Consider the following 15,179-nt stretch of genomic DNA (forward strand, 5'->3'; position numbering starts at 1 on the left):
TTTTTAAAATATTTTTAGTTTTTTTTTATTTGTTTGTTTTTAGGCAATTGGGATTAAGTGACTTGCCCAGGGTTACACAGCTAGTAAGTGTCAAGTGTTTGGTCTGAGGCTGGATTTGAACTCAGGTCCTCCTGACTTCAAGGCCAGTGCTCTATCCACTGCTCCAACTAGCTGCCCCAATTTTTTAAATATTTTGATAACTGAATTTCAACGTTATTGGTCTCTTTTGTGTTTCATTATGTGTTTTATTTTATGCATTAAAAAACATTATTCTGCTAAGGGATTCATGGGCTTTACCAGATTACCAAATGGGTCAATGACACAAAAAAGATTAAAACTCTCTAATCTGGTCCAACCTTCTTACAGGTAAATAAGAATAATAAGAATAATAACAAGAATAGCATTTATACCACGTTTTACAATGTGCAAAATGCTTTACATTTTCTGTCTCATTTGATCCTCACAACAACCTATAAAGTAGGTACTATTAGTAGCCCCATTTTGCAGATGAGGCAACTTGCCCAGGATCACATGGCTAGTAACTGTCTGGAAGAACTTGAATTCAGGTCTTCCTGACTCTGAATCTGGTACTCTATCCACTGCAATCTAGCTGCTACTAATACAGGGTTGTAAATGTCTGAGTCAGATTTACATCTGAAACAATGAAATCAGTTAGAGGGAAATTGTTAGTTTAGTAAATAATAAGTTAACTGGTACAACATCCAAATGCCTAAGGGTAATCTGCATACCTTATTTTATTAATCCTTACATTATCATTAACCCTTTCTTTGTTAAGAGGAAGTGAGAATTTTTATTGGAGAGGACTCCAGTAATGATGATGATGATGATGATGATAACTTACATAATGCCTCAAAAATTTGCAAGGCAAAGTGGTTTTGATACATAATCTCACTGGAGCCCTATAAAAACTCTGGGAGATGGCTGTTATAGCTATTATCTCTACTTTACAGATGAGGAAACTGAGGCTCAGAAAAATTAAGTAAATTGCTTTTGGTTCCATAACTACTATGTGTCCGAGAGAGCATACGAACCAAGGTCTTCCTGAATTTAAGTCCAGCTCCAAACTGCAATGATTTGACTAGACAGAAAATGAACCATAATAGAAGACCTCAAAGCTCCATCCTATGCTTCTAGGCCATTGAACTTAGTGCTTAAAGCCCTTTGCTTGGTTTGTGGGGTTATTAGGTATCACAGTGAAGCCTCAATTCAGTAAGCCAGTACAAAACCAGGAGGATTGCTGTAGATTGACTTGAGGAGCACATCATTTCCCCTAAATAAGAAGCACATTCAGTAGACTGAGGTAGTAATCACAATCACCACACTATTATCACTTTACTGGGTAATCATAGTAGAAACTGGCTTACTTGCATTGGAGCAGACACAGTAAATTCCCCAATCCATTTCTCCTGTGAAGTAATGTGCATCTCATAAGCATGCTCATCATCCAAACAGGAGGTCGGCATTCCCAGTGGCATTACTGTACTCCTTGTAAACTAATGAGAAGGCCTCATCTGCTGAAGATGTTAATTACCTGAGATCAAAAATGTTACCCTTAGGACTTGTGGTTTTGTTACAAGAACCATCTGGTGTGATACATTCCATGTACATAGAGGATAAATATATAGTTTCATGATTCAATAATTGGAATCCATAAGAATTATTTTCTCTAAGTGCCTCATATTAGCAGTAATCCCTAAAAATTTTGGGCAGCTAAGTGGCACAGTAAATAGAGTGCCAGCCCTGGAATCAGGAAGACTCATCTTCCTGAGTGCAAATCCAGTCTCAGACACTTACTAGCTATATGACCCTGGGCAAGTCACTTAACCCTGTTTGCCTCCGTTTCCTCATCTATAAAAAGAGTAGGAGAAGGAAATGGCAAATCACTCCAGTATCTCTGCCAAGAAAACCCCCCCAAAAATGTCACAGTCAGACATTACTGAAATGACTGAAAAACAACAAAAATTCTACTGCAGCCAAGGGGCTCAGAGTTCCTATTGTAGTAGAACTGAAGTACAGCCTCTCTGGTAACTGTCTAGTCCAATCTGGCTTTTTTAAGAGTAGGGCCAGGATCAGGGTTGGGGTGTAAAAAGTCAACTTCTGGGACAATTGATGAGCAGTTGCTTATGCCAATGGGGATTAAGCAATAGTAGAGAAGCCAAGTATAAATAGTAGCCACTAACAGTGTAATAAAAAAACTAGATGGGACAAAACAGACTGGCCAGGAGTTCAAAACAATAGTTGGGAACCAGACAATCCAGAGTAAGAGAAGAGAGGGAACTGATTATGCAATTTGTCTTTACTAGAGAAACATGCTAGCCATTTTCCAGCCTTAAGTAACACAGAAAAAGTTAGGGCTTAATTAATACATATAGCTCAAAGAGTCTTGGGCAATATGTCCCACTGATTCATAGTAAGATTTAATGAAGATCATCCTAAAAAGAGAGATGTTGGTCTTTTTTAAACACTTCCATAAAGTGCTACTGGTTTTCCTTGGTAACATGGGAATAAGCATTTATTTTCTCTTTCTCTTACCAACTGATGGCTACCCCTTAGTTTCCAGTTTTTTGCCACCATAAGAAGAGCTATTTAAACACTTTTGGATATATGGGTCCTCTTCCATGCTCTTTGATGTCTTTGTGAAATAGGCCCAATAGTAGTATCCCTGGGTCAAAAGGTATGAACAGCTGAGTAACTTTGAGGCATAGCTCCAATTGCTCTCCAGAATGGCTGAACCAATTAATATCTCCACCAACAGTGCGATAATCTGCCTGTTATTCCATAGCTCCTTCAACACTTAAAATTTTCCTTTTTTTGTCAAATTTGCCACTCTATTGGGTATAGAGTAGAGCCTCAGAGTTGCAGAAGTGGGAAACTTCAGCTTTGATACGCTAGTGGATCCATGGTCTTCTCAATGTACGCATACCCCCCAACATAATTCATCCATGCCTTCAATTCCTGTTTATACCCACATCCTTCCAAAAACAGTTCTTACCCATATCCCCAAAAACATCCACAAGGAGTCCATATAATGTGACAGCGTCCTTCCTGTTGTTTGACTGACATAGTATGCATAGCAACGAATCCCCAATTAATAGTCAAAGAATATGAAAAGGCAGTTTTCGAAGGAAGAAATACAAGCTATCAAAAGCCATTTGGAAAAAAAATGTTCCAAAATCACCAATAATTAGAGAAATGCAACTCTGAGGCTCTACTCTATACCCAAACTAATGACCTTAGTTTTTCCCTTTTTAGTTCACTTTTCTTCCCCAACCTCCTTTTCCCTTATGACTGCTGTTCTCTAAAGTTTAATATGTTCGGTAGAAGTCAATAGAGGGAAGGGTTGGAAAAACTGGGCAGCCATTTATCTTCCTTTTGTTTGTTCATTTTCCAACCTCAGGCTCAGAGCTCCGTGGTCATACTAGGTTATATTGAAGGAGTTAAAAGGAATTCCCAGCAATAACTAGACAGGTTTACATGGAAAGCTTTCAAAAAGCTGGCACTAATTTGGTCTCAAAGACAGATGGGAGAGAGAATCATCTGTGTGCTAAAAGGATCCTGGCCGCTATCCTTGTGTACATAGAAGGGAATAAAGCTGATTTAGGGTTTTGTTTTTTTATTTCTTGGTTATAAAATAAACAGCGATAGCAGAGCGCTTCCCCTGGTGATCTGTGCGTGAGCCAAAGCTTTGTCCCAGGGTTTTTATAGTATCTGTCATGGGTAGAAGAATAAAAGCTATAAACCTAGCACCCTCATAAATTTTATGAGGAATCAAATGAAACATGTTTGGGAGGAAAGAAAGCAAGTGTAGCATATTGAAACTGCCTGTGATCCTTGTTTCTATTTTATTGTCTTTTTATTTGATAATGTTATCAATAAAAAAGAACAAAAACCATCAATACAGAAAGAAACTCAGTCACAGATATATTTCTGGAGAAAGAAATCCATCTTTTAAGAATCTTGAAAGCACATTTATAAACTGGGATTTTAATTTGAATTCCATTCCTGGTGATGGCTAAAGCAATTAAAAAAAGTAATCAATAAATAAAGACATTTGCAAATGACCACATGGAAAATCAAAAGTAGACCACAACCTAAATATTTTATTAAGGAGGTGAACAAAAAGGAAGCCTTCTGAGAAAAACCAGAGTAACCAAAACTTTAATCTTTCCAAATGCAAGTTCAATTCTTTAAAATTTCTCGTTTCTGTCAGAGAAGGCTGGAGAGTATTTAAATAAGCAGTCGGGCTTGCAAACGTTGTGTGTTTCTGCAGATGTTAAGGGAAGCCAAAGAAAAAGAGAAGCAGAGATTGGCTCAGCAGCTCACAGCAGAAAGAACGGCACACTATGGGATGCTTTTTGATGAATATCAAGGCTTGTCACACCTGGAAGCCCTAGAAATTCTCTCTAATGAAAGCGAAATCAAGGTATGTAGTTCATCCCAGAAATGTTCAATACAATCCTTGTTTAAATGTTTCCCTTAAACATTAAAGATACCAGAACTCTACCATCAGGATTAGTCCTTTTTTTAAAGTCTCATTTGTCTCTATATTACTGTCTGTGTTAGTGGCAATGATGAACCACCCATGCTCACAGCTTAGCCATATTCTCCAGTTTTTATTGCTTCTGCTGCCAACACTCAGCCCCTAAAGAAGCAGAAGCAAGAGGGAAGTCACCATGAATGGTGGCATTTGATGGAAAAGGATTACTGCAAAAAGTTTCTCTCCCCCACCCCCTGCTTCTCAGAGGAGGATCAATCCTTTAGGGATCAGGCCTTTGCTATCTGGGAGATGACACATGGCCAAGCAGGCATGACAGGCCTTCTTGGAGACTGCTCTCATGAGTACCACCCTGCTCCCTATGCCTTTGTTTTGACATTTAACAGAACAGGGAGGTTCACATCCTTTTAGGCTTCACTAAGGGACTGCAGGTTTTAGAAACATTTGGCTTTGCATCACTGTAATGTTAGAAATAAATACTTGCGGTATGAAGGGCCAGGTTACATTTCTGTTTTCTCAGACTAACAGAAACCTAGCAAATTCATCATACAAGAGAGGCAAGTACTCTCCTGTTTACAAACATGTTGGCCACAGTATACAAAGGAAAAAATTCTTACTAACGAAGAGCTAGACAGTGCTATCTGATATCATCTGTGATAATAAATGTGGCCTAGTGACAGGAAAGAAGGAATTTACAGCTCATGAAGGAAATATTTCTCAATTCAAGTATACACTCTGTTCATTCAGTCAACAAGGTCAGCCAGCAAGCATTTATTAAGCACCTACTATATGCCAAGTATATGGAGATAGCTAGATGGTTCAGTGGATAGAGCTCTGGGCCTAGAGTCAAAAAGGAATTTCATTTTTTCCTGTCTTGTTCCCCCCAACCCACCCCCTATTTGCTTGTAAGAACAGTTTTGCCCCAGAAAAATTCCTTCAGTTATATAAACTTCTGTTTGTGAAATGACAATATTGCCCCATTTATAATTCTTGTTTTGTTAGGGTTCTTCTAATTGGTAGACTGAACTTTCAGAGCTCATTTTTGAAAAGTGAAAGGGTCTTAATTTTGGATTGTCATGTTTTCACTGTTTTATTTTATTTTGTTTTTGTTGGGTTTTTTGTCTTTTTTGTTTTTTGTTTTTTGTCTTTAAATAAAGCTATATAAAGCTTGTGGCTTAAAAGGAATAAATTTCTAAATTTAAAAGGAAAAAAAATAGAAGAAGAAGAAGAAAACTTGAGTTCAAATGTGGCCTCAGACACTTACTAGCTGTGTGACCCTGGGAAAGTCACTGTTTGCCTTAATTCACTGGAGAAGGAAATGGCAAACCAGTATGTTTGCCAAGAAAACCCAATGGAGAATATTGGCATGGTATGGTCCATGGAGTCACAAAGAGTTGGACATGACTGAATGACTGAATATATGCCAGTCACTGTGCTAAGCCCTGGGGATACAAAGAAACATGGTCCCTTCCCTCAAGGAGCTCACGTTCTGAGGCAAGGCCTTTCCCACATAATTTATTACCTTCTCTAAAACATTCAGATTTTAATAGATCATAGGACTTAGAGCTGGAAGGGACCTCTGAGATCATCTAGCTTAATCTACTCATTTTACAAAAATAAAATTGAGGCCCAAAAGGGTTAATTGACTTACCCAAGGTCACATAGCTAACATATAGCATTTGAACTGAGGTCTCCAATACTATTGTCACTTTTTTTTAGAGCTCTTCTCCTCGTGCAAGGTTGTGACAGAGAGGAGCCTAGAAATTCCATTTTGATCTAATAGTAATAATAAGAATAATATCTAGATTTATATAGTGTTTTAAGGTTTACTTGTATTTTTACATGTATTTTACATATGTTAAATATATTTACGTATATTATCTAGAGCAGTACTTCTTAATCTGTGGGTCATGATCCATGTGGGGTCATGAAAAATTTGGCAACAGCAGAAGATTTCTGAATGCACAACAACCAAAAATTAATTAAAAATCAAATGCGTTTCTGGCAGCACTTGCTGGTGTTGCATCAAGCAACTTCACTGCAGTCTTGGTTCTGAACACAAAGCATGTGCACTTTGCACTATTCCTGCCCTCAGGCCATGCAGCTCCAAAAAGGGGTCTAGTGGGAAAAGTTTAAGAAGCCCTGATCTAGAGTGATTACAGTCTTTTCGGAGAAGCTGGTAAAGGAAAGTCCCTGGTCTGAGATTAAGTTGACAAAACACAGCTTTTTTACTGGAGCTGTTTCCTCTGGCTGTAGCTCCATTAGCTGGAGGTGCATGGGCCACAGCCAGAGAAGGGCTTTGTAACTCCACACAGCAACACATTTCTCTTAGGCTTATAGAAAGAGAGCTGGCAGAAACCTCAGAGCCATTGGGTCCAAGCCCTTTGTTTTACTGATGAGGAAGCCAGCAAAGTTAACTGGCTTGCCCAAGATCACACAGTGTCAGAGGGGAGATTTGGACCCAGGTCCTCTGACCAGAACCAGTGCTCTTTCTACTGTATCACATTATCTCCTCTTACATTGTTGGAATATTCTGACTCCATACTTAGATATTCTTTCTATTATACCACACCAGCCCTTATATACTTGTAACCATTATAGCATTCCTGTGAAAAGAGGAAGATTCTATAAAGCAGGTCTATTTACTATTTATATTTTATAAATGTTGTACTTTTAAGTTATAACATCTCAATGTATTTCATGTTGCTCTTCATTCATGTTCTTTTACAATTGTTTGTTTACAAGACTCAATCTGAAATAGCCCCAAGTACATTGGTCATCTTTAATGATTGTGGATTCTAAGACAAATGATCCTAAGATTCCAGTACCACCTGGAATCCTAAATCCTAAAAAAATTAGAAATATAGATGGAACAACTTGATTAGTAAAAGAAGACTGTACTACTCATTGGACACCTAATCATCTACTGCCTCATTACAACTCTTAAAATGGTGCTTTACATAATCATTTTACTCCTGTTATTTAATTATCTTGTGTTTTGCCTTGTCTATCCAATTAAACTGTAAGATCTTTAAGAGCAAAGAATACCCTATAGCACCTGGCTTTTGCTAGACAAACAGTAATTTCTCAAGAAATATTTATTGCATAAATGAATGAATAAATAAGTTAATAAAAGATAAATGAATTGGACTTAAATAAAGATCACAAACACTACTAAACTGTAAGATCCTTAGTCCAATCCAGCAAGCATCTAGTAAGCACTTGCTATATGCTAGTCATTATGTTCTATACTGGGGACACAAAGACAAAATGAAAAACAATTCCTGTCTTCAAGGAGCTTTTATTCTATTGGGACTAGTAACCATGAGAAATCATCTTATATTTCCCCACAGTACATTGCACACAGTAAATACCAAAAAAAGTTTGTCAAATGAATAAATAATAATAGCTCATATTATATCGATATAGATGTAAAACTTTAAAGGTTATAAAATATTTTCTTTGCCACAATCCTGTGAGGTACATAGTACAAATATTATTATCCCTATTTTGCAAATGAGGCTCAGAGATGTTATTTTTCATATTTCCTTATAATTTAACCTAGCTATTAAGAGACAGAGTCTGTATTCTAACTATTTTTTTCTAACTACAACCCTAGGGCTCTTTTTATTATACCTTTCCTTGTCGACTTGGATTGATTGTCTGTAGAAAAGAAAGATGATGATATTTGACACCCTAAATGGACAAAGGAGAAGTAGTTTAAGGAGCTTTTGTCAGAACCCAAGAAACATCCAAAGAACTGGAAGAAAGTAGTGTTTAGTTCAGACAGCATAAAACTTGAGTGGCATTCCAGTTAATACCATCCTAAGAGGTATATCTATCTTAAAACTAGGATGAATGTAAATAGAATGTAAGCTTCTTGAGGACAGGAATTCTTATAATTCTTATTTTTTTCCTTTGTATTCCCAGTCCCTAACAGAGCAGTACCTTGTACATAGTACACACTTAATGTTTCTTCAATTGAAATTGAATGACCAAATTTAGCAAAACTGGCACACTGTTTTTTACTTTGAAATGTGAATGGGGATTACTACATCCTTTTTTGCTCTTAAAAATGCTATATCCTAATGCATTAATCCTGAACTTTTCTTTTTGGACTGGATTTGAGATTGCATTGGTTTTGGGTGCCCCTATCAATACAAATTGGGACCTTGTCTGAAATTTATCTTCTAAAACAGTTGCTTCGAGGGTATTGTGAGGTTAAGTGGCTTGCCTAGAGGCATACAGCCTGTGTTTGAGGTAGGAATTGAACCTGGATCTTCCTGACTCCAAGACTGGCTCTTTATCTACTATACCTTGCTGCCTCTCAGTCTTAAACTTACTTTTGTAAATGTTAAAAAAAAAAAAAAAAACAACCCACCATTTTGAAAATATGACTGTACTTATGGATGGTAATGTAAATGTATGCTCGTTTGCCCACAACATAAATATGAGTGATATTTGCTGCAAACAAATGAAGACTTTACATTATATTCCAAAAGAGAGTTAGTTGCAAAAATCCCCAAGTATGGATTTGCCTTCAGCTACTGACTTGCAATTAAACTTGATTCCAGCTGATGAAGAACTAATAGTTAATGTGTTTCTTGCTGATTATTTTCAAGCTTCATTATTCACAGTTCCTCTCTGGTTGTAAAATAAGTACTTATTAAATGTGGATCAGGCTTATGTTAAAGAGGAAGCTGGTAAAAATTTCTTATTAGTAATTTATGTGCTTTTGTCAAGTGTTTGAATCAATAATTTTAGATCTTATGTTGACCTGTCCCTTTGCAGTTTTGTAGAAAAGGTGGAGTGTATTTTAAGTTCCTAAATTAAAATAAGAAGTCATATTGGTAGTCTTTTACTAAATGGTAGCCTCATGGCTGAAAATCGTAACGTAACTATCTCATTTGTTCCCCAAATCCTAACCTCCTCCCGCTAACTAAATTACTTGATGGTGGTAATTGAGTGTCAGGTACATGAGACTTGGGAAGGACAAGTGAAGCTGATACTAGATGGACATTAAGTTGACCCATTTTGTTTGCAGGTTCAGTCATTTTTAGCATCACTTGATGGAGAGAAACTGGGGAGCTTTAAAAATGACCTAATTTCTATTAAAGATATCTTTACGCCAAAGGAATCAGAGAGTGAAGAGAATCAAGAGGAGAAAGGTAAAGAGAAAAAATATCAGCTTATACCCTGATATACTGTTATTGTATTCACTTGTGAAATTGATTTTTTTAAAAAACCTTTCAGATGTGTTAAATAACAGAAACAGAATAAGAGTACTGTAAATGGAACCTTAAGAACATGATGCTGTTTATTCACCAACTTCCAGTATTTGTATGAGTATTACAGAAGGAAATAGAGGAAAGTTAGTGTTAGGAGTGGTGGGTCTTTTGGTGGATTTTCTCTTGGGAAAGGTGGAATTTTTCTCATTGGATTAATTTAAGATATACATTTAAGTGTTAGGATGTTCTTGTGTGAGTTTTTTGCTCGATTTTTAATGATGCAAGACTAATGAAGGTTCTATCATTTATTGTAATGGAATTGTATGAGATGCAGCCCATTCTAATGACCTAAAAGAGTTTTAACCACCCTACTTCTCAGAAGAGACTTAGTCATCAAGGAGATTAATCATCCAGTCAGTCAATAAACATTATTAAGTGCCTACTGTGTGTCAGACACTGCTAAATTTTGGGGATACAAAAGGAGGCAAAAGGCAAGTCTCTACCCTCAAGGAGCACACAATCTAATGGAAATAGGACCCATTGCTTCTCTTGTGGGAGTGGAAGTCTATGGGTATTTCTTTTGAATGGTCATTTAAAAGTAGAATATTCTTTTTTTTTCTTTAATGCTGTGAATACAATGCATGATCTCGCACCATTGCCTAAAGTTGATACTATCATCAGTGACAAATCCATATAATTGATAAAATGTTAAGTTCCATAGTCTTATCTGTGATTTTTATATATGATAAGCACAAGGCCTCTTCAGGAAATAGAGAGTAGACAAATTTAGGTAATAAAGGGAAATAGTGGGAAGTAAGACTGGGAAGGTTGGTTGGGCAAGATGTTAGAGGGCATTGAATATCATGATGTTTGGACTTTGGTAAGCAATGGAAAGATATTGAAGGACTCTGAATAGGAAGGTGACATGATAGAGCATCATTATAAGAAAACTACTTTGTTAAGAACATCTAGACTAGAGAATATAGGAAAGAGGAGACTAGTCAGGGCATTAATACATATTCCAATGTGAGGGATGTTTAAGTAAAATTGATAGGACTTAACCAGCAGATGGCTGTACACTGGCCCTGAGGTCAGTTTCCCTCTTTTCTCAAAGGAGTTCAGCACCTGGCTCACCATCTTCCTCTCCTCCCTAACTCCTGTCCTTATATTAGGGTTCTTTAAAATTCACACTGATGCTCTCTCAAACCGTTTTGTCTCCCAATTCCTCAGCTGCCATAAATCCCATGATCTACTCTTTCACTCTCCCTCAGCCTCACATAGGGATGGCTACATGCTGAATCTCACTGGTACCAATAAGTGTTCCAATTCCTTAATTAGAAAATCTGACATTCTGTCTACCTATCTACTTATTCTATCAAGCCATAACCTCCTATTATTCTATTTCTATCTATGCCTCACCCCTCCTAAACCTATTCTTGACTCTCATCAAGCCCTCCAATCTCTCTGTCCCTCAGTACTTTCCCAGGCAACTAGTTCTGATCTGACTTTCCAATTTCAACCCTATAATTAGCCATTAAAATTCTGCCATCTTCTTCTCTTGGATCCTTCTTCCCTTGTCACATCACCTCTTATGAGCTCACCGAGTGAGACAGTTTAAAAAAACAAAGAGAAGAATGCTCAGGACAGAACTTTAGGTGACGCTTATGGTTAGTGGATATGACCTTTATGAAGAATCAGCAAAGGAGACTGAGAAGTGGCCAGTGAAGTAGGAGAGCCAGAAGAAATCAATGTCATGAAAGTCTGGAGAAGAGACAATATCCAGGAGGAGATCAACTGAAGTGACATTTGGAGGGACCCAAAGAGCCTAAAAAGAACTTGATGTAGTTGGCAAGCAGAAAGACATGAATAATAGCCTAAAACAATAACAGTTTAGAATCAGGCTCTTTTGTGAAAATCTCATGGAAAAGGATAATGGAAGATAATAAGTAATGTCACTTTTTGAAGCAGGGTCAAGCAGTGGAGGGTAGTTTAAAGAAAGCCTTATTCAAGACTCAACTAAATGATGTCATTACTAGATCATTGAAGGCTAAAAAAGGAAGGAAGATGACGAAAGAAGAATGGAAATTATCTGCTAAGGCTTTTATAACAGTTTTCACCATTAAGAGCTAGTACATGTGGATTCTAACCTAACGGTCCCTTCCATGCTAATACAGGCAGGAATGGCACTAATGGGAATAAAAAATGGAAAAGTATCCTCATTGAACCAATTGTGCATATAAGAGATCCATGCTGGAGGAAACATAATCAGGAATGCATTAAGGGATTGAGTCATTAAATATCTAAGGAAGGGAAGACAGCAAAGGCATGGAAAAAGTCATAGACATTGTTAATACTAGATGGCACAGTGGATTGGAGTCAGAAAGACCTGAGTTCAATTCCAGTATCAGACACTTACTAGCTGTGTGACCCTGGGTAAATCACTTAACTTTTGTTTGCCTCAGTTTCCTAAATGGTAAATTGGGGATAATAATAGTCCCTATTTTGCAGGGTTGTTGGTAAAGATGAAATGAAATAACATTTGTAAAAAATGCTTAGCACAGTGGCTGGCACGTGGTAAGTGCTTTGTAAATGATTATTCCCTTAATACTGAAAAATGTGACTGAGAAACCATCAACAGCTAATGACCCATATGCCTACTTTTCCATTCATATTAAATTGGTTTGAGATTCATCTACATGCCCAGCAGACACATCCTTTATTAGGGTATTAATAGGGAGCAGACAGGCTTTTCCAAACCCTATTATTCTATAGAATACTGCAGTGTTAACAGACAATTGGAAGAGAGATCTAAGGAATACAAGCTCCTACTATGTTTATTGTTTGTTGATTATGAAAAAGCATTTGATTTGAAAGAGCCAAATATCACCTTAAAAGAAATCCCTAGGCTTTCTATACATGACTGATATAATGATGTCCTAATGTGCCAACTAAGTCATTTCTAGGTCACAGAGCCCTGAAAAAGGACATTTCCCAGGCTATTAGGAAAGTCCACAGGCAAGGCCAAGAGCAGCATAACTGTGATAATTTTCTATCCATTACTGCTCCACTGGGAAAATTGCTTTGCTCACTTCAAAGTCAAAAGAGGGAAAATTCACCCAGCAGCGGGAGGGAAAGTTGTTGCAGATGCCAATTTATTTGCCTTTGTCCTGACATAAAGTTACAGGGAGTCCCTGCACTCAGAAAAGAGAATAGTAAGCTGTTTCTGATTTCTGCCTTGTTCTGTTTCCACTTGCAGGTGAAAAGGGAGAATTTGTTAGCATGCTAACGGAACTTCTCTTTGAATTACATGTTGCAGCGACTCCCGACAAACTCAATAAGGTTGGTCATATCAAAATCACTTTGTATAAAAATCTTACTTTAGTTGTATCCCAGATATCCTTAAAAAAAAAAAACAGAACAGAAAAGTAGAAGCCTGATTTTATCATATGAGGGTGGGGCAAAATATTGAGTTCAGCGGGAACTATTTAAGTGCGAAAACATATAATGAAATATTGTGGATTTGCTTTGTATTCTAGAAAGAGTGCTGGACTGGGAATTCAGAAACCTTGCTTCTAGACTTGACTGCCCCTAACTAGCTAGAGTATTTAACCTAGATAAGCCTCTGCTTCATCACTTCTAAAAACATGAGAGAGTTGGCCTAGATTAGAGGTATCAAAGTACAGACCTGAATGCCTACAAAATTCCCAAGCTGAACCAAATTAAAATGTCACTGGGAAATGTTTAATGGAATAAATAAGAATACAGTGCAACGTAGATAATTTTAACTTGTGGCTTTCTGGGTCAATATGCCGCCTGCAGAGATCTAACACTATTTTAGGCCAGTGAAATCAAACTCAAATAGAAATGGAGCCACTAAGCCTTCCTTAAGGATCTCTTGGCAACATATTGACTTGGAAAACCACATATTAATGTTACCTATCTTCCATCACGTTTTTATTTATTTTGTTATATATCCCAATTACATTTTAATCTGGTTCTCAGAGGGGAGTGTTCTAGGTAGCTGTTTGACACTTCTAGGCTAGACCACCAGTTTTCAAAGTGTGGTCCAAGGTTTCTGGGGGTCCCTAAGACCCTTTTTCAGGGTCCACAAGGCCAAAAGTATTTTGGTTTTTTTTTTTAGTGAGGCAATTGGGGTTAAGTGACTTGCCCAAGGTCACACAGCTAGTCCGTGTCAAGTGTTTGGTCTGAGGCTGGATTTGAACTCAGGTCCTCCTGACTTCAGGGCCAATACTCTATCCACTGCACCACCTAGCTGCCCCCCAAAAGTATTTTCATAATAATGCTCAGATGTTGCTTGTCTATTAAGATACTTCCCCCTTTTCCAACAACATATCTGTGTATGGCTGGATATTCTTCAAATACTTCCTCCAAAACTACATAACACAACAGATTAAATGTATAAGCAAATATGAGCATCCAGCAGTCTTCCATTAAGCCAGACACTAAAGAGATTTGCAAAAATATGTAAAACAATGCCACTCTTCTAACTAAATATTTTGTTTTATAAAATATATTTTTCTTAAATATGCTTATGTTAACATGTAATGGGTTTATTATTGTTGTTTTAAGTTAATTAATAAATTCATATTTTTTTAATTTATCAGCTTTAATTTCTAATATGGCAAATATCAGTAGATATAATCCACATAAACAGAAACTCTTTGAAGGAGCAGTGTAGAGACAGACCTCAGCAATTTTTGAATGTAAAGGCATCCTGAGACCAAAACCACTGACTGAGACTAACTCCAAGGTGCCTTCCATCTCTTCCATTCTGCGATTCTGCGTTAATATTTTAATGTCTTGGAGGCTTAGTACCACATATTTCTGAGAAACTTTTTGACTGAGTATGATGAAATTTAGTCTTTTCTAGATATTACATCATTACCATTTTCAGCTGTTTATTAAATCCAGTTGTTTGTGTCTGGTCTGATGAAAATTTAGTCTTTTGTAGATATTACATCATTACCATTTTCAACTGTTTATTAAATCCAGTTGTTTGTGTATTTTTCTTTGTTTCTTTCTTTTCCCTTTCTTCTTTTCTTCCTTTCTTCACTTCTTCCTTCCTTCCTTTCTTTTTTTATCCTTCCTTCCTTCCTTCCTTCCTCTTTCTTTCTCTTTCTCTTCCTTCCTTTTTCTGTTTATTTCTTTGTTCCTTTCTTCATTCAGCAAAGTGAGTAAGATGAGGAAAAAGATGGTAAACCAGGGATTTCTTCATTAGGCATCACTTCTAAAAGCTCCAGGACTTGAAAGAGCATAGAAATTTCCTCCTCCATCTATACCCTCTGCTCAAAAGGAAGGCCGGGGTTGGGTTGAGGGGGAGTAGCTAAGGCCAGGCATAGTCAAGGAAGAGTGATCTAGCCCCAGAGAGCACTAGACCTTCAACAGCAATTCTTTTTTTTCCCTCCATGAAAAGA

At 37.1% G+C, this 15,179-nt stretch overlaps 1 protein-coding gene across 2 annotated transcripts in view; it reads left to right on the forward strand.

The window, feature by feature from the left end:
• Positions 1 to 15,179, forward strand: part of FAM114A1 (family with sequence similarity 114 member A1) — a 77,037-nt gene that overhangs the window by 49,681 nt on the left and 12,177 nt on the right. For both annotated transcript variants that reach the window (XM_027836259.1, XM_027836260.1), the window contains exons 7-9: positions 4,292 to 4,444; positions 9,561 to 9,684; positions 13,001 to 13,083. In XM_027836259.1, the coding sequence (XP_027692060.1) occupies positions 4,292 to 4,444; positions 9,561 to 9,684; positions 13,001 to 13,083 (360 nt within the window). The remainder of the gene's footprint in view (positions 1 to 4,291; positions 4,445 to 9,560; positions 9,685 to 13,000; positions 13,084 to 15,179) is intronic.

This window comes from Vombatus ursinus, unplaced genomic scaffold (genome assembly GCF_900497805.2).
Source record: "Vombatus ursinus unplaced genomic scaffold, bare-nosed wombat genome assembly UNPS02014818.1, whole genome shotgun sequence".
Classification (NCBI taxonomy): Eukaryota; Metazoa; Chordata; class Mammalia; order Diprotodontia; family Vombatidae; genus Vombatus; species Vombatus ursinus.